At 47.2% G+C, this 20,122-nt stretch overlaps 1 protein-coding gene across 3 annotated transcripts in view; it reads left to right on the forward strand.

The window, feature by feature from the left end:
• Kiaa1549l (KIAA1549 like) overlaps positions 1–17,171 on the forward strand; it is a 250,457-nt gene extending 233,286 nt beyond the window's left edge. For all 3 annotated transcript variants that reach the window (XM_076844328.2, XM_076844329.2, XM_076844330.2), the window contains exons 18-21: positions 7,348–7,445; positions 9,756–9,904; positions 11,968–12,119; positions 16,890–17,171. In XM_076844328.2, coding sequence (XP_076700443.2) covers positions 7,348–7,445; positions 9,756–9,904; positions 11,968–12,119; positions 16,890–17,171 — 681 coding nt within the window. The remainder of the gene's footprint in view (positions 1–7,347; positions 7,446–9,755; positions 9,905–11,967; positions 12,120–16,889) is intronic.
• Positions 17,172–20,122: the final 2,951 nt, after the last annotated feature.

Below are 20,122 nucleotides of genomic sequence, written 5' to 3' on the forward strand. Positions count from 1 at the left end.
GAAATGTGCCCAAGTTCACATAGCTATCCCTTAATACCCAGGGACTTTATTTCAGGATCCTCCAAGGATACCAAAATAATTGGACACTCAAGTCCATACTATAAAATAATGTAGTCTTTGCATGTCTAACCTACACACATTGTTGTATAAACTTGAAATCATCTGTAGATAACTTAAAGAGTACTTAATACTTAATGTAAATGCTAATGTAAATGCTGTGTAAATAGTTATTGTATTATTTAGGAAATAATGACAAAGGGAAAAGTCCACATGTACTCAGTACCAATACAATTTCTTCCCCGCCTAATATCTTCCATCTGCAGCTGGTTGACTCCTAAGACATGGGAACTCTGGATACAGAGGGCCAACTGTAGAGCTATAGATGGCAGAACTGGGGCGAGAAGCTAGAGCAGTCTAACATGGAAGCCCACACCCTTTTCATCCCCTGATCAGAGTGAGTTATAGGGATGCTTCTAGGCTCTCATGGGAGCTGAATCTCCAAAATATTGGAGTATCATCCTATAAGGAAGCTGACCCCTGTTTAAGGGAATTCTATCCATCCCTGCCATTGGATGAGTAAGGGAGACATTTCCATGAAGATAAAGTTGGAGGTTTTTTTTTTCTCTCTCCTGTCTAAAACAAAATAGTAAGCCCCCCCAAACCTTTGTGAATGATGAAACATGTAGGCATATCAGGTGTGTGTTTGCATCTGCCCCAACATCTGGGCTCAAGAGATGTCACCTTGCTTATGTTTCTCCAAAGAAGATTCAAATCTGTCCTGAACACCCATCTGGCCAGTATGGGTGGGAAACTGGGGTAGGGGAGTCCACACTAATCACTGGTAATTGTGCATTGTCTCCCTCTCAGGAGTCCTTGAAGACAGGTCCCTCTGTCCTAAGTGGCCTCCCTGGGCATGGGCACTTTGCCTTTGGACTGCCCTAAGAGATCATCCCTGAATATCAAAGGCATACTCCACTAAACTTAGACACACCACTCAAGTGAATAACACCCGCAGTTTATATAGAAATGGGAAGAGGGAGTGGGGAGAAAGCGGAAGACTAGAGAACACTTAGCCCGTAAACTCAGGGTGCAAGAAAAGCAACTTTGTCCCTCTGCAGTCCTCTCAGCCAGGCTCAGGCTCTTCCTCTCTGTTTTCCAAGGACCTACATGTGCAAAGCGTGGGGGTGGGGTGGAAGGAGGCTGTAGTGCCTGGTCCCAGTTTTCCTCATCTAACCCCTCTGGTTGGCATCCCTGGAAAAATCCTTGTGCTGTTAGTCCCAGCAGAGGACAGCTGGACCCTCATCCTCCTGATCCTGAATTCTTGCCAGACTCCTCCCTTGCTTTGCTTGCCTGCTAGCCCTGGGTCTCCTCTCCCCCTCCCCTCCCCACCTCCCCCTGTCTCCCTTTCTCCCCCACCCTTCTTCCTCCTCTTCTTCCTCGTTCCCCCGAGAGACCCACCTTTCCTTTCCCTCTCCCCTCTCTGGCACCATGCATGGCACTGCCTCAGGCCCTCTCACAGGCTCCTGAACAGCCTGCTCTTCTGTCCTGCACCCTGTGTGTGGAGGGGTGGGGGACCATCCTGTGCTGTTGCGGATTCATGGGCTTTCTAGAGGTGGGCACGGGTCCTGGTCGGCACATTCCCTAAATCTCTCCTCTACCTCTTCCTTGGGGTGTGAGGCAGGACACGGCCACTTTTCCAGACCCTTCGGCATCTTAGCGCTGTGGCCCACCCCCCAACTCTCCTCTTCTTCCTATCTGGAGGGTGTTTCCCAAACACTGGGGCAGAATAGTCCAAATGTCCCTCACTTCTTCCAGATCTCTTTTTATGGCATCCATCTTAAACCCTGAGTGATTTGGGACTTAAGTTCTTGAGAGTCAAAATCCTAGGTTCTCTCCGTTTAGCAGGTTTGACTGGTGAGCTCCAGTGAGAATCGACCTTGGGCCAACTTCATTTTGCTATGATCTTCCCTCCCTGGGGCAGAAAGGTGGGAGGTCCCAGGTGCTCGGAACAGAGAATCCAAGAACCATGGAAGAAAAAATGAAATCTTAATTTTATCAGAATAATTTTCTGTCTCAGAAACAAGGGGATAGCTTGTAGTGAGTACCTAGTGTGTGCTAAATATGGCATTAAGATATAAATCCTTTCTTTAAAACAACTTTGAAATCCAGATATGATGCTGTTGCTTCGACTAATAAGAAAGTAGGCCAGGGGCTGGGGCTCAGCCGTAGAGCACTTGTCTCGCATGTGTGAGGCCCTGGGTTTGATCCTCAGCACCAAAATAAAATAAAAAGGTATTATGTCCACCTACAATTAAAAAAAATATATTTTTTAAAAAGAAAGAAAGCAGGCACAGGAAGTTAAGTTGCTTGAAACCGAGTAGCTGGAAAGGACCAGAGTCAAGATTCAGTCTCAGATGTGTCTGATACCAGAACCCACGGCCTTTGCCTCACTGAACCCTGAGCTCAGACTTTCAAGACAGCACCCTTAACTGGCAGCATGATTTTGAACAGGTCAGTTGACCTCTCTGAGCTTTCCTATCCCATCTGTTAAGGTAAGAGGTCTCAGTGTCTCCTGTTCTCTTCCCAACTTGAACCTTCTAACTTGATCCCTGAGACCTCAGAAACCTCAGATAATGCTCCATCAGTAGCTCTTGGGTCAAGGTAAGCACTGGGTCTGTTTGTTTTCTCCACCTTGGAGTTAAGACTTTAATTACCAAGTCCCTGCTTTCAATTAAATAAGAACTGTTTTTCTAGAAGATTCTACCCCTGAAACCAGGATATGAAGTTATTTATAGCTGGATTTGAACAAGGTGGATGTTATTCTGCCTGGAGCAGCACACTTGGGATCAGCACACTGCTGTGAAGCCCAGTGTAGCCATTGGCTATGGAAAGACTGGAGCATCCACTCCAACCTGGGGCTAACTTGCTGGCATCAAATAAGGTCTTCTACTATAGTTTGAATCTGGCCCATGAGTGAATAGTTTGGTGCCCATACGTGGTGCTATTGGGAGGTGGTGGTACCTTTAAGAGGTGGGGCCTAATGGGAAGTCTTCAAGTTGCTGGAGGTATGACCTTGAAGGGTATGGGGGGATCCCAGTCTTCTTCTCTTTCAATTCCTGGTCATGAGGTGAGCATTTATTCTGTCATGATGTGCCACCATAGGCCTAAAGCACCAGGGCTGATTATAGACTGAAATCCCCAAAACTGTGAGCCAAAATAACCTTTTCTTTTTATAAGTTGATTATCTCAGGTATTTGTTATAGTAACAGAAAGCTGACTAATACTGCTTCTCATGAAGGTGAGTTGGCTTTGGCCCGTGGGTCTACTTTCATCCACCAAAAGCCAAAAATCCCTTAGCTTGTTCCTTCAGCCTCACCCCTGAAGTGCTTCCCTTGAAGTTTCTGTCTACAGACCCCTCCTCCTGGGTGGATGCACATACATAAGGAGGACACAGTGGATCTGGTCTGAGTTCCCTCTCTATTGAGATGGCTAGAGAAGATGGTTCTGATCCACTCCTGTCACCTTCTACTCCAGCACAGTCAGGCCTGGGACTTTCAACAGACTGGTCAACTTCCTTCCTTCGATTGCTGGATTCTAGTCACACCCAGACACCTACATCCTTGAAGACCCATTTCCAAAGACTGCCTTCCAACCTGAGTCTGGTCTTTGTCCTGGTCAGAGGCAAGGATCCCAAAAGATGGTGTCCCTGAGCAGCCACAGTCATGGAACAGGGAACTTGGAACCTGGCAATCCAGTGGGGTCCTAGTCCCAAAGCAGCCAACAGAAGCTAGATTCCAAGTACCGAGGAAGGGAGCTGAGTGCAGAGGAGAGAGGGCTTGAACCACAGGGAGCCTGCACACGGGGGTGGGGAGTGGAGGTAGGAAGACCCAATAAAGAGGATTCCCTGGGCTGTGAGCACGTGGCATGGGCTGCATCTCTGGTTTTTATGTTCCCGACCCCCCACCAGGCTGCTCCAAGGGCCCAAGGATACAGCCTCAAGGTGACCGCCTGATGTCCTGCTTTCCTCCTGCAAAAATCTCCCTCGGAGAGCACTCCCTTGGTGCTCATCAGAGGTTCAGAACGTTTACTCTGCTATAGGACAGACAGGCAGAGGAAGCTTTTTCTTGGCTGGGAAATCATGTTGACTGCAGAATAAACCTTCCAAGAACCCGGGATAAAAATAGGTTGTCTGCCTCCCCTGCTGAGCAGCACAGCAAGGCCAGAAGAGAGGAGAGAGATGGGAGCTCCTTTCTCTATTTCGGGAAAGGAACACCTCACCTGTCAGTTTATGGGTAATCACGGAACATAGAACTTAAAGGGCATCCAGAAGAAGGCTTGTGAAACTGTCCGTGTGACTTCAGGGTTCAGGGAGGCCCCCAGGGAGCACCATGAAAGTAAGTGAAGGGTCAGATTCACCAGGGAACTTCCTCCCAACAGCAGCCAGAAAAGCTCTGCTTTCATTCTGTATCAGGGTCTTTCAGGATGGTTTTGCGACTGAAGATAGGTTTGGAAGTCCATGAGCGAGGCCAAGACCTATTTCATAAGGAAAACAAAATGAAACAACAGAGAGACAAGGTATAGAGAGAAGGAGTGACCTTTTCTTAGAAAGCGAATGGCTAAATCAAGATGAGAGTCTGGATCTTCTTATTCGTGGTTCACTCAGCAGCATTCAGAAAACAGTAACTTAGCACCACCAGGTGCGAGGCGCTTTGGTAATGAAGGGGTACCCTGAGGAGATGGATATGTTTGTCTAGTGGAGAGGCAAGATACAGTTCCCCAGATATCGGCCTTTGCATACATAGCTAACTGATCCTCAAAAAAAAAAAAAAAGGAAATGCAGCTCAGTAATATAGCTCTCCATATTGATTCAGTCAGTGCTCCCAGATCTGGGCAGATGTTTTCTTTTGTTCTTCTACTGAAAAGTTGGTATTGCTGATACACTTCAAGGTCGACAATGATTTTCTCTGAGCGCTTTTTGCCTTTCATGTCTTCTGAGTGCAAATGAGAAGGCACCTGTCAGCCTTGTTGCCATCTCTTTGTGGGTGGGATGCCTTTTCTCTCTGTCTACTGTTAAGATCTTCTCTTGGTCTTTGGTATTCTACCACTTCACTACAATGTAGTCAGATGTATGTTCTGTTTGAATTTGCTTATGCTGCTTGAGATACAACTGTGCTTCCTGAAAGTGTTAACTTACTTATTTAATCAATTCTGGAAAATTCTGAGCCATAGCTTTTTCAAATATTGCCTGTCGTTCAGTCTCTCACATTCTGAGCCATGGCTCAGAATATCTAATACTTGCATATTAGATTTGTTCATTCTATCTTCCGTATCTTTTATGTTTTCTATCTCTGTCTCTTTGTGCTTAATTTTTAGTAATTTCCACAATTCTATTTTCAGATTTGTTAATTCCCTCTTCAGCCATGTTAATCTATTATTTAATTCCCCTACATTGAATATTTTATCTCAATAATCACTTCTAAAAGGTTTGGAGGTGTTTTTGTTTTTGCTTTTTGTACTGGGGATTGAACCCAGGGGCCTTAACCACCAAACCACACCCTCAGCCCTTTTTTATATTTTATTTAGAGATAGGGTCTTGCCGAGTTTCTTGGGGACTCACTAAGTTGCCGAGGCTGGCTTTGAACTTGCGGTCCTCCTGCCTCAGCCTCCTGAACCGCTGGGATTACAGGCGTGTGCCACCGCACCCAGCTGAAAGTTGTTTTTCATGGATGCTGGATCTTTCCTGATAGCATCTCTCTGATCAATTATTTGTTTAAAACATATCTTACATTTTTATTTCTTGTATCTGGAAACTTCAGGCCCTGTACATCTGGGTATTTTTTTCCCCTACAGTCTTTCATTTTTTTTCTCTCCTGGTTTGTTTTATGGTCTTGGATTATGACCTCCTCTTTGCTTCATCTTAATCTGTACTAATCCTGAGAACCTACTTTGAGACACTTCAAAAAGGACTTACGATCGCTTCTACTTGCCAAAGTACCAAGACTGGACCTTAATGTCCCCAGTTCCGAGGCTTGATCTCTTAATCGATTATCAGAGTGGCATTTATCGTCTGGGTAATCCCACCTTTTATATTTGCTTAGTACTTTCTATCTCCACCTCTGGTTTCAGCTCCTGGTTTTGTTTTAGTTTGCTGAGGTGTTTGGGGAAGGAGGTAGACAGAGGAGGTATTGTTGAAGACTTTCCTCACAGCTTGCAGTTTTCGCAGTGCATTTAAAAGTACATGTTGCCCAGAGCCTCATTGCTTCTTCCTGGTGTGGCCCTTCCAGGTGGGTAGACTTCCATAATGCTGGAGGGGGAAAGACCTCATTCAGCTTAAAGAATCCTGCTGTGGATTCCCAGTGCTGCAGCTTTTGATGCTGATGCTTTCAGGTTTCAAGTCCTGTCATCCTGTTCTTTGAGAGCTGTGGTAGGCAAGATGCCTGAAGAAAGACATGGATGAGAAGCACTACTTAAGCTTTGTCTTCCCAGAGAGCTTTTCTATATTTTTATCTTGCTAAAGGAAGCGGCGGCCTGACTCTTTCTGATTCTGTCCATCTTTACCTATCTTTCTTTTATCCCCTCAAATTTGGATGAAAATCATTAATTTGGTAAGAGTCTCAATCCCTTATCCTTGAATAGCACTTTATAGATTGCAAAATCCTTGCACTTATGCTCACTTGCCTATCTTCTTAGTTTGCCCTCTGGGTAAAGCATCAATGTCCCCACTTCCGAGGAGGATACAGGAGTCCAGAGAAGTTCACCTGATTTGCCTATAGATGGATCTAATAAAATCTAGTTATCAGAACCTCCACACATCCCTCCTGACCTCAAAACCATTGCTTTTCCCTTGCTAAACCTGCCTTTCAGAAGAGAGTCAATCATATTCACTCATCCAATACTTACTGCCTGCTGTATACCAGGCACTGTTCCAGGCACAAGGAGGTTTCTGACAACAAAGCCCTTGCCCCTACAGCCTTTAGGTCACAGTGAGCTGGTGGCAGGTAATAGACAACCAAGCGACATTACAATACCAGAAAGCAGTCTTTGCCAAAATGAAAGACCTTCTCCAGGGGCAGAACTGAGAGATGAGCATCCCCAGGAGAAGGAACAGCATGGAGCAAAGCCCAAGGCAGGAAGGAGCTTGGCTAAGGCAGCTCAGAGCTAAGAGCTGGGCTGTGTGCTAGGAAGGAACACTGAAGGGCTCTTGGAGACGGTGGCCCGAGCAGGGGGAGGGTAGGGGAAGGAAGGTCAGGCCCCTGGAGCCTCACTTCTTCCTTCCATAGGCGGACCCTGCGTGCCGTCTGACGCTGGGTTTTAACAGATCTCGCTCCGTTTGTGTCTCTTCCACAGGCCTACAGGTTTTCCCAGCTTCCTGAGATGGTCATGGGCTCTCCCCCTCCACCTGTACCTCCCCGGACTGGCCCAGTGGCTGTTGCCTCTCTCAGGCGGTAACATGTTCCTTTCTTTGCTATGTTTGGAATATTTGGGAAGGTGTGGTCCTGTGGACAGCAGCACCAGGAAATGTCTTTTCTGTTCTGCGCCTTTCAAGGCACCCACCTGTTCAGACACCTGTGTATCCGTGGCACCCCAAGTGGGGCCCGGGGAGGGTCGGTGGACCAATTCTTGGGACTTCCTAAATATCCTGAATACAAAGTCCTTGCTAATCTATCGTCAAACACACACACACACACACACACACACACACACACACACACACACAAGGTCAACTGCCCCATACCTTGAAAGCCCAGACCCTGACCTTGAACATCTAAAAATGACTCCAACACAGGCTGCCACAGTGGCTGGTACAAGTCCGAATGCCTCCTGCAGCCACATTGGACACTCAGCGGCTGCTCTGCTATTTAAGTGTGGTGTCTGAGAGGCCAGGGAAGATTGCCTCTGAGTACCCACCCCCAACTCCTGATGTCTAAGAGGAAGAAGCTGAAAACATAGGAACTCGGATCGTATGAGGCATGTGTTAAACCTTTTCTGTGCTCTGTAATGATATAAGAAGCACACATTTTTTAACAAATACGGACAAGAAATATAAAAGCCATGAGTACTAGGAAAGGTTGGGATAATCCCCCTGTCCAGAGTTCTGCCCTGGGGGGTACCCATGGGCCACTTCCCTGGGCCTCCCTCCCCAGCCTCCCCCAACACACTAGTAACACTCATCTGTGGACCACAGGCCTAGACTCTGAAAATACTGAAGAAAATAGAAGTGGCACCCAAAAAAGATCTTGGCTCAATTCCAGTGGTTTAGAATGTGGAGCTGTATAGACACCACCCCTGGGTGCCAATGGAGACCAGGGTGGGCTGGGGAGCAGCTGAGCAGAGTTCCAGTCCCTGATCTACCAGGAATATGCTGTGTATCCCCAGGCAAGTTGCCTTGCGTCTCTGGCCCCTGTAATGGCCTACATGATTTCAAAAGCTCTGGAATTCTCAGAAGGGAGTCTCAGAAGAGTGTATGGAGCAGAACCCAGTAATTTTCCTAGGATGGGGCTTTGGAAATAGTAGCAGAAGTCTGGAACAGTATGTGGGAGCCCAGGGGAGGGAGGGAGGCCGGAGGGAGGTCTGAGCCACCACCACCCACCCTGCTGGATATCAGATCATTGCAACCCCCACATCTAACCCTCCTGGGGAACAGGAGGGGCTTCTCTGTTACCCCGGGAGCTCTGGTTGGAGGGCCTTGACGTCACCATCTGTGCCATGGCCAACGTCTGTTTCTTCATCCTTCTTTCCACCACCGTCTCCTTCCTCACCCTTTTGCACCATTTGCCATCCTTGCCAAACGCCAGGAGGCCAGAAACCCAGAGAATTAGATCAGGAAGAACATTGAAAGCGGAGTTGTCCACCCCTTTCATTTTACAAAAAGGAAACAGGCTTAGAGAAGAGGCGAACCCAGACCTGCCTCCTGTCTTCTCCCTGCAGCGGCTCTTCTCTGCTCTTACTGTGACAGCCACTCCTCTGTCTGCACGGGTGGCCCTGTGGGCTGGCAGCCTGCCACCGGCTGTAGCCACCTCTCCCTCCTTCCCATTTAACTGTAGAGGACCCTAAAGTCCCTTCGGTGACAGGTTGCTGATGAGGAAAGTTGCCTTGGGGATGCACCTTCTGTAGCTGGAGGGACGTCTGGGTCCCCCCTCCACTGGGCTGCCACTCTTATTTGCCTACTGAAATAAGATGTGTTAAGTGGACCTGATTCTCTGGTTGTCTGTGGGACCAAAAAATAGAGGGGAGGTTCTTTTATTCATAATGTTCCCAAAGTGCTGTTTGCCTGCTCCTGAGAGCAGCCGGAACTTCCCAGTGTCTTGGGCTTCCCACTTCCTGCCATAGTAGTAAATGTGGCCCTGCAATTGCTGACCTGGTCACCTGTGCTAGTGGCAGTGAAGAGAAGCCCCCCCGCCCCCACATTCTAGATGGAGGCTTCTCATTGGTGCCAATGAAGTCATCACCTCCTAAGTTGACCGACCCCAGCTAACACCCAGTGCTAATTGCTTTGCTTCTTTTCCGGAAATTAAATGTTCTCCTGTCCAGAGGAACAAGAGCCACCATTAGGGAAGAACTGACCTTGAACATGTAAAAGGTACTCCAGCTCTGGTCACCCTACAAGTCTGAGCTTCTCCTACAAATCTAGTCCCCAGGACTCCACCCCTGTGGGGCTTGGAGGTCATAGCCTACTACCAAAGGTATTAGGGATGCTGCACCCCGCCACCTGAGGTCTGGGGACCATGCTAACAGAGCCCCTCTGCCCTACCCAGGTCCACCTCAGACATAGGCAGCAAGACCCGAATGGCCGAGTCCGCAGGTCCTGAGCCAGCCCAGCTGCAGGACAGCGCCTCGTTTGCACAAGTGTCCAGAGGCCCCGTGTCCGTGACACAGTTGGATCAGTCTGCTTTAAATTACTCAGGTGAGCAGAGGAGGAAAGCCCCAGGGCCCTGGTCCCTACTGCAGAGCCCCTCCCCATCCTGGCCCCCAAATCTTCTCCACCTTCCACCTGCCACCCTTGGGAACTAGAGCTTCCACATTTCTGAGTCCCCTCATGACTTCACAACCCCATCTAGAAGAGCTACTGATTTTATATCTTAAAAGATTTGAAACTGTACAAAACACCAAGTTTTGAAATCAGAGTGTATGTTCTGTGAGGGGTTTCGTTTAAAGCATTACAGCTGGGCACAGTGGTGCACACCTGTGATCCCCGTTACTTGGGGACGCTGAGGCAGGAGACTCCCAAGTTGGAGGCCAGTCTCAGGAACTTAACAAAATCCTGCCATGAAAACTAAAAAGGGCTGTGGATGCAGCTCAGTGATAGAACACACCTAGGTCCAATCCCCAGTTATTGAAGGAAGGAAGGAAGGAAAAAAGTAAATTAGATTTATGCTTACAGCTATCCACCCCCTTCTTAATTCCCTTTCCCCAAGATATTCACAGACCATGAGTAGTGGGTTTTGATCATTTGCCAAATACATGTCTATATAATAGTATGTATTCATGTCATGCATTTTAAATTTACATAAGTGATATGCTATACATTTCCTTTTGCATTTTGTTTTCTTGATTCCACATTGTTTGCAAGATATCTCCAGATTGCTACCTACATACTAACTAGCTTATTCATTTAAACTGCCATATGATGTTCTGTGTATGATTCGCCTCAATCCCGCCTTTCCCTCTCGGTGGACATTAAGTGTTGTTTCCAGTTTTTCAGTATGACAAGCCAAGTCCAAATGGAACATCAAGGTTTGTACATGACGTAGTTAGTGTTTAATTCATTCAAACCATACCTTTTAGACAAAAACTGCAAACACCCATTTGACAACATTTAGTAAAAGCCTTCATAGCGTTCAGGAATTCCACCGGTGAAGTCCATTCCTTTCAATTCTTTTTCTTGGACCTTTAAAAACATGCATTCTCTTAGCCTCAGGGGAGGCTGAGGCAGGAGGATCCTGAGTTCAAAGCCAGCCTCAGCAACTTATCCAGACTCTGTCTCTAAATAAAATAATTTTAAAAAGGGCTGGGGGATGTGGCTCAGTGGTTAAGCACCCCTGGGTTCAATTCCTCATACCAAAAAAACCAAACAAACAAACAAACAAAAAAAAAAAAAACAGACAACAACAACATAAATCCCCAAACCTGCATGCTCCTGTGAGGAAATCACCCAGACCCTGGGGTGTCATTTCTTCTTGCCAGCAGGTCAGGGGTGTTGGGATGGGGATGAGGGAGTTGTAAGGGCTCAGTGGGGGAGTTTGGCCATTAAAGCTTAGAGAGCCTGTCAGTTACAGCAGAGGTTGCCCTCCCATACTGCAGGTGACCGGGGTTGGGCTTGCAGGAGGAGGTTTCCTGCTTTCCCTGAACCCCATCTCCAGAATGTTTTCCTCTCATTCTGTAGCTAGGGCCATGCCAGAGTCCCCCCTGGCTCCCAGCTTCCTCCAGTCTGAGCAGATGCAGGCCCCATGGCTGCCAGCTGGGCCTACCACTCCCTCTTCAGGGGTTGGGAAGGTGGGAAACGTCCAGAACCCAGCAAAAGTCTGTCCTTCCCCCAGGAGAGTGCAGACCCCACACCTGGCAAAAGGGCACAGGCTGGATTTAGCCCCTATTTGGCCTCTAGGCCAAGTCCCCTGAGCATGGCACCCCCTGTTGCTCTGCACAGTGTCTCTAAATAAAATATTAAAAAGGAGCCGGGTTCTACAAAGAGGAAGGCCTGGTTCCCACTCCTCTGGCCCACACTTGTCCCTGCTACTACATTCCCTGGAGCCTCGGCCATCACAGCCAGGGATCACTGTACCTTAGATAGAGCTGCACCAGCGTCACAGCCCAGAACAAGTGCCACTCCATCAGATCTGACCTAACAAGATCTCAAGCCCAGCTGACAGCCAGGCATCCTGTGAAACTGGCCTTATTTGGCTCTGGGTGGTGCTGGATTCCAGAATCCAGCCTCTCCTGATCTGCTCTCCCCCACCTCTTCCACGCCAGGTAACACGGTGCCGGCAGTGTTCGCCATCCCAGCTGCCAACAGACCTGGCTTCACTGGCTACTTCATCCCGACGCCTCCCTCGTCCTACAGGAGCCCAGCCTGGATGTCCTACGCGGGAGAGAATGAGCTCCCAAGCCAGTGGGCCGATTCGGTGAGACCCTTGCTGATGCCCTCATAAAACTTTACCAGCTGGTCACACTTTCAGGAGACGCTGGAGTAAAAGCCTGAGCCCCAGAGCTGGGTTATCACAGCACCCCCCACACTAACCACATGGCCAAGCCAGTCATTTAACAGACGCAGTGAGGTAAGACAGGGTGTCCTTTGGCAGAGGAACTTGAGACCTGTTTCCACCACAGATTCTACCACCTACCAAGAGACCTTCATCAAGTGAATTTTTATAATAATAGCTACCATGGGTTAAGTATTTTCTATGTGCCAGACACCATGTTAGATGTCATATGTATAGAATCTTATTTAATCTTCACAAAAATCCTATTAGGTAGGTATTATTGGTCCCATGATTACTCCCATTTTGCAGATGAGGAAACTGAGGCCCAGTCAGGTGGTGTGACTTGTCTAATACCTACACAGTGAGTAAGGTGCTGATGTCAGAATTTATACCTGCACCTGTATGACTCCAAAGTATTCATTAAACTTGTTTCTTTTAGCTGTCAGAATTGATAAAATTTTAGATCCAAGGCCAGCAAATGAAGCATTAGAAACCCAAGACTGAAATTACCTTGTATATACATCCTAAGACTTCCTGCCTGACTTCCAGCCAAGGACTGGCTTGTCCGATCCTTTGGTTTCTTCCTTCATCACAAGTAGGAGTATATGGTACCGTCTGTACCTACCTGGGTATTCAAGCCCAAACCTGCCTTCTGGGTCACCTGCAAGGGGGCTTCTATGAGGGGGAAAAAAACCTAGTGGTGGCCTTTGGAGTGGGTCATCTAGTCCCTGGGTGACACTGCTTACTGTGGATGAGAAAGGCAGGCTGAGCCTGGTGGTTCCCTGGTGCTCTATTTCATTTTAGGTTGGTCTCAGCATTTGGAGTTAATCCTAGAGTTAGGAAATACCCTGACACCAGGGTCTGGCTCACCTTCTCCCTAAAGTCCAGACTCTCCTCCTACAGCTTCAACTCAGCATTAGTGTCTATCCTCCCTACAGTGATATGACATTTAAATGACAGCACCTACATGCATTCGCTTTCCTGTTGACCAAAGCTTACTCCTTTGACTTCCAAAACATTGAAAACTGTATGCCATCTTGCATGATATTTCTGAAATGAATCCTATTCTTCCCCCTTCTTTAAAAGAGGACGTGACATAATTTCGTTTGTCTTCTGTGAACCATTCAGCATCGTTAGGCCTCACTATACCAAGAGAACATTTGTAGGATGAGCTCCAATGGTTGGTAGGATTATTGCCCCTAAGTCAAGTATCTCCAAACTACTCCAATTTGGGGGGTTATTGCCGTGGCTTAATATGGTTCTTCTTTGCCTGATTTTGCTCCCAGCTGGCACTTTATATTGGTGTCAATGTCCCCACTTCCAGTAATACAGATTCTTGAATGTGTTTTTCCTAATGTGCTATTCTCTGCAAATGAAGCATGTCTGAGCTCATTATAATTGTTTATAAAGTTGAAGTAAATAAGCTCTAAGAGAGGATCTAGAGGGAGTTCCTGCTGCTAAGTCTGTGAATCTTACTGTGGAACTTTATAGCATCTATTTTGGTTGTTAGGGGGCTTGCCCCCCCACCCCCGTTCTTTATTCATTCTCTGCTTTTCTGACATCACTGGCTATGATTTGATTGGTTCAGAGCTTATTTGACTCCATAAAATAGTCTTAAAAGTCTACAAAATAATGTAATACTTTCAGAAAGTAGGTAAGTTGTACAAACCAGCAGTAAGTCCACAGCTTTGACAGCTCACTGGCCGTGTGCAGTGTTAACACTGGGTGCTATGAGAGAATTGGTAAAAGGAAGTATTTTCTAAATCCTTGACCTTGCTCTCAAGATACTTTCAAATGAGAACTTAGCTAGGCTTGTAGCTATGTTCAGATGCTTATAGTTCCTTAGATGTTCCTTAGAGTTGAAGGAAATGGAGCCCAGTAAATGGAAACCTGACCTTCCTACAGAATGACTGGATCGTTCTGGGCTCATCCCCCTCAGTGTGAAAGAGAATGAATTTCCTTCCAGTTTCTTCTAATGGATAGAAGATGATGCTGCAACCTAAATGGTCTTTCTTGAAGCCCAGTTACCACCTGCAAAGCAGGGAAGTGTGCCCGGAGCTTGGAGCAAGCTGGGCAGGACAGGATTGAGAGCATGTGAGAAATCATGCAGGAAGCTCAGAGGACCAGTTGTCAGCTTAAGAAAGATACTCCCTTGGGGGAGGGTTGATCACACCCTCCACACCAGTGTGAGAAGGAAAAGCATCCCAAAGCACCAGCCTGTATATTCTATCATCATCCCTGCTTCTGGATATTACTAAGGCCACCCCAGTAGACTCAGATGTCCCTAACCTGTCCCGGCCACCAGGTCTTGATGCCACAGAGAAGGGGGTCTCAAGAGTCGGACATTGACTCTTCACACCAGCATGTGCAGTTAGCTGAATTTAAAATGAGGACGAGGGGATGTGGCTGCTTCCTTCTCCACTGATTGACACCTGCTCTTTATCCTTCAGTGATTAAGCCCAGGCTCCAGGGGACCCGCTGCTGTGTGATGTGCAAATTCTGACCACTAGGGTGCAGCAGTGAGTACGCGAGGCCACGTCCTGCCTTCACAAAGTTGATGACCTGTGACAGGCAAGGGCATCAGGAGGGATGACTGTCACAGTAGAGAAACTGCAGGAAACACCTAACAGGGGCCTGGGCTAATGTCAGCCTGGTAAAGGTCCCCAAGAGCAAGGAAATTTGAGCTGAGATCTGAAATGTGCATCCCGTACCCTGGCCTTGGTTCCTGGTCACCTGTGCATTCCCAGCTCTTGTGGCCCAAGGACTCTGACAGTCCAACTCTGAATTTCCTCTACAAGGTAGAGAAACCTACAAGTCCTACATAAAGAGACCCGCCATTGCCACCTATTTACTCCTCTGTTTATCTTTGTTAGGTCTTATGGGGAAGTTAAAGCCCCAAACTCAAACTTAGGATACTGATCCAATGACTTCTTACCCTGTTTGCATCCTGGACCACCGGGTAGCCTCAGAACACATCACCCTCAGCAGATCCTCCCCAGAGTGTCCTTTCCAAAGCACAGACTCTCCCTCTGCCTGACACCCAGCAGTGGTTCCCACGCCAGGGTCAGCTGTGCATCTTAGAAGCTGGCCTTCTCGGTAGGGGTCATCAGAACTTCCAGCAGGGAAGAGAGGGCGCTGCTTTCCTGCCATATAGTCCCTCATCCAAAATTTCTGATTCATCACCCAACCCCATTGCTATGTTCTGAAAGTCTTCTTTGAATTCAAAAGTTGAATCCTGTCACCCCAAGGTGATGGTATAAAGAGGTGAGACAGGAGGTGATTAGACCACAAGTGTGGAGCCCAGGTGAAGGGGATTATAAGAGAGACCCCAGAGAGATCCCTCACCCTCTGCCGTGTGAAAGTGAGAAGATCGTTGTCTATGACCCAGGAAGCAGCCCTCTCCAGACATGGAATCTGCCAGTGCCTAGCTCTTGGACTTTCCAGCATTCAGAACTGTGAGAAATAAGTTTCTGTTGTTTCTAGACACTTCTGTTTGTGAGATTTTGTTATAACAGCCAAACAGACTAAGGCAGCCATCCGGCTCCATCTTCACCCAGCGCCCAGATGAGCATGTCTGTTTCGAATGGGAACGGGTTGCGTTCCTCAGAAGTGTGATACAGAAAATAGGCAGAAGCACCAGGGAAGCTCAATGTCATGGTCTGGCATTCAGTGGCTTTTGGACCTGCACCTCTCTGCGGTCATTAACCTCCCTGCACCCCTCCCCACCACCATGCCTTTGAACTTGCTTTTCCCTGTTCCATCTTCCTGGAAGTAGACTGACCCCTGTGGCCTCTCCCAGACAGCTGCCCACACATGCCCCCTTCCCCACAGCACCCTGTGCTGTGGCAGCAGTGTCACTCATTCTGCAGTGATCCAGCCTGCATTATGGAACATGAAGGTCTCTGTGGACTAGCCTAGAACAACATCTCCAACTGTGGCACCCTTTCTGTGGAAGAGTCACTTCTGAATTCCATGTCCTTGCCTTGTCCTTATTCCTAAGAGTTTCCATGTATTTAAGTACAGAACAATGTGTCTTTCATTTTTAAATGAAAAGAGAACATTTTTTTTTTTCAGGAAACTAGATCATATCCTGGATCCAAGACACCATAGTGCAGGGTTTAATTCCCAGCCCTTGGAGCCAGATGCGGTTGTGCAAAGCATGTCCCAGTGGCTTGCTGGCTTTTGCCACTTGAAAACCGGGGGGCACACTTTGCTTCGGTATTCTCACCTGTTAAATAAGGATAACAGTACCGAACTCCTGGGCTGCTGCTGAGAATTAAATGAGATAATGTGTGGAGATCCCTTGGCACAGGGTTCCAGGATTTGTAGCTATTATAGAGAAGAAACCCCTGCACTCCCAAGCAATAGTTCTAGTGACTGGATTATACTTAAATTAATAAGGAAGCCAGGAGGTTCAGATGGAGACTCAGATATAGTCCTAATGTTTTCAGCAAGATTTAAAACACCTATTTAATTCATCCAACCAGCATATTCAGTGAGTCCAAATGACCTGTTTTCTAAACGCATTCTAGATCTTGTATCCGTACAGTGGTACTTGGCTTCCATTTTCTGTTTTCTTTTAAACCCCTTTCCTTGTCCTCATCCCCTCCTGCTTCAGTACCCAGTGTGTCCTGTGACGTGAGCTCCCTCCTAATCCCAGGCCCTTCTCTTCTCTCCCAATGTCCTCCACAGGTCCCCCTCCCCGGGTACATCGAGGCCTACCCCCGGTCCCGGTATCAGCAGAGCTCACCCTCCAGGCTTCCTCGCCAGTACAGCCAGCCCACCAACCTGCACCCCAGCCTGGAGCAGGCCCCCGTGGCCTCCGCAGCGGCCTCGCAGCAGAGCCTGGCGGAGAACGACCCACCCGACACCCCCCTGACCAACATCTCCACCGCGGCCCTGGTGAAGGCCATCCGGGAGGAGGTGGCCAAGCTGGCCAAGAAGCAGACGGACATGTTTGAGTTCCAGGTCTAATGCCTTAGCCCCGTGGGACTCTGCACTTCTAGACTCCAAGGAAGCAGGCTTTGGGTCACTCACACCCAGTGTGTGGGGACTTGAGACATAGATAATGGGTGAATCTCACCCTCAGTTTCAGAAAAGGTGAAGAGGAGGGCTTCTGAGAAACAGTGGACGTTCATGAACGACTAGATTCTTGGTTTTTTTTGCAACTGACGGTGGGTCAAGACGTCCCTGCCTGGGACCATGTGAGTGATACTCTGTTATGCCGAGTGTTTGAATCATCCTTAGGGTATATTTCCCTAAGGAGCCTTAGTCACGAGAGGCACTAGCTAATGTACAGATTCCTGTCCAATGCTACATTTTAATAAATCACCAGAAGGGGGAGAACCCAGCTCTATCTTCGGTGACCTCTGCATGTTAACTCTTTCCGTGTTAAAGGCAATGTAGGAGTGTGAATTAAACACCAGCCTGTACTCTCTCATTCAGCCACGGCCATGATCACTAACGTCATCTCTAGCCTGTAAGGGAGACACCGACTCCAGCCAAGAAACTTGAGTCCCTTTGCTTTTAAAGGCTCAGATTCAAAGTCAAATGAATTGGATGGAAATCAGTACCAGTGGCTATGCCTATAAATAGCCATGATATCTTTCTTCCCTGTGAATTAAAGGTGGAGAAAGAGAGAAGATGAACAGGAATGGTGGATTTGTGTTGACAGAGTTTTTAAAAGGTGTTGTCATTTTGGAAATAGAGTACCCTCCAAGTTGGGATCTAATGGAAAGAGAGAATCAGTGCCAAGAGCTTTTAGGGTCCTACAAAAGAAAAACATTATTTGTGGAGGGTTTTCTTTTGCCGGCTTTGAAGGTGGCACAAGAACAGAGCTTCTGTCTTTGGGGGGGATAATAGATGCATTGACTTTTCCAAGAAAATCTTATCTCTTCAACAGCGATGACCAGCATGTGCTGCCGAATGGTACAAAAGGAAATAGTCACTGATTCCTGTTAGAAACTCGAGTTGTAACCTCATAGTCGTCCCAGGCCACGGCCTCTGTTTATAGAAGCTTCCAAATATAGGAAATCTGTTGATATGAGTTTCAACATAAATAACCTTTTACAAAGTGTGTGGAGTTCACCAGTTCTCCATAGCTGATGGATGTAGGAAGACACTTGCTGAAGTGACAGGGGTCCTACCTTGTGACCAGGACGTTCCGTGTCACTCTCCCTGGCATGGAGATGTTGATCTCCAGACCTCTGGATGGAAGACTTTGCCCACAGCACTGGGTGCCAACCACTGATTACCTGTCCTGCAAGCAAGACAGCTACTGACTGTGGGTCACAGAGGGACCGGGGGCACTAGGCTCCCTGCCTGACTTTGGGAGCCACATATGGTGTTGGGGGCTTGCTTGGTGTCTGTTGGAGATCGAGGTCCTGTCCTGCCTTTACCCATGATCCATCAGCTTCAGCTTGCCCATTCCCTTCTGAGCCCACCTTCCCATTGTCCTCATGAGTTTCTTTGGTCTTTACTGAAAGAAGCAGGTAAAAATAGAAAAGTCGAAAAGAGTAGGAACAGAACCATATTTGAATGGGAGATTCAAGCTGTTAAAGCACAGGCTTTTCCAAGAAGCTGTTTTTATTTCCAATGGCAAATAGCCCTTTCTGGAATGTTTAGTGATGATGTGTCATGGAATTCCCCAAACAAGACTCTTGTTCGGATGATACTAGGTAGTGTCCTTTTAGTATGCTGGTCGATCTTTCATAGTGTTAGTTTTTTGTTACTTAAAAAGAAATCAGCTATAAATAAAATGTATTTTTGTAATTTCCACGTGTATATATGGTATATTTCTACCAATGGCCAGTTGTTGTAGTCCAAAACCTAAGTCAGCTTGCAGAACACTGTGGACAGTGCGAGATTTTACTGACAGATTCACACGATGCCTAAGGCTATCCAAATAGGCATCCAATGCACTTGAATGAACAAAGAGCCAAAGAAACTCAGCCTTTTCATGCAAATGGTATGAGTCTGATAAAATCAGCTACATTGTCCTGCTTTATCAATAATATCAATATTTCATCAGTGCAATGATATTAACCCAGTACTTTGTCTGCTTGGTAAATGCCTGGAAATACTGTATGCAAAAATGAAATTTCAAGACCTCAGTGTCATTGAAATATATGTACATGTTTCAAAAGACAGTGTCTGAGCTTTGGATGTTCCAGTGACACACAGACCATAAATCTATAGTTTGCAGTGGTGTGACTCCAGATGGCTAAGGGGATGGAGCTCTAGATATCACAGTCTTTGCAGAAATAGGTGGTCCCCACTTGAAATGCTTGAGAAAACTCAAATATAGCGTGCTATATCAGACACTCTCTTAAATCAGACGTCACGGGTTCAAGAAAAAGTATTTGGAAGGAAAAACTTACATTGAAAAGAAATCTGTTCCTGTTTTCCCACCAATGGGGAAGCAGAGTCCTTGTGTGGTTTTCTGAGACGACGATGTGTGTTCCCTTCTCTGAAGAGTCTCCTAACCTTATGGAGGTGACAGATGCCTGGACAGGTGACTCTGAGAAAAGACCGATAGTCAAGAGTGCCTCATGGAGGTAAAAATAGGATTCCGTGAGAGCTTAGAGGAGGCAGCAGTGACCTCGTGTTCATCGTGGTCCTCCAGGCAGACGCAGAAGCCATAATGGACCTCCATGACTTGGAGGAGGAAGTCTGGACGAGTGGAGAAACTGGCCTGAGGATCTAGCCCAAGCCTGAGGATTCACCATCCAACTTGCTCTCCATCTTCCATGCTGCCTGCACACATCGGCGACACATTCCTTTGTGCCTGCAAGTTTAAAAAATAGACAAGGGTCATATGAGGGACTCCGTAATGTTCTTGCCAAGGCAACATATGGTGGAGTATGTCAGGAACTTTGGATACAGTGTACAGAGGACAATACCTTTGGGGCCTAATAAACATTTTC

This window comes from Callospermophilus lateralis, chromosome 2 (genome assembly GCF_048772815.1).
Source record: "Callospermophilus lateralis isolate mCalLat2 chromosome 2, mCalLat2.hap1, whole genome shotgun sequence".
Lineage (NCBI taxonomy): Eukaryota > Metazoa > Chordata > Mammalia > Rodentia > Sciuridae > Callospermophilus > Callospermophilus lateralis.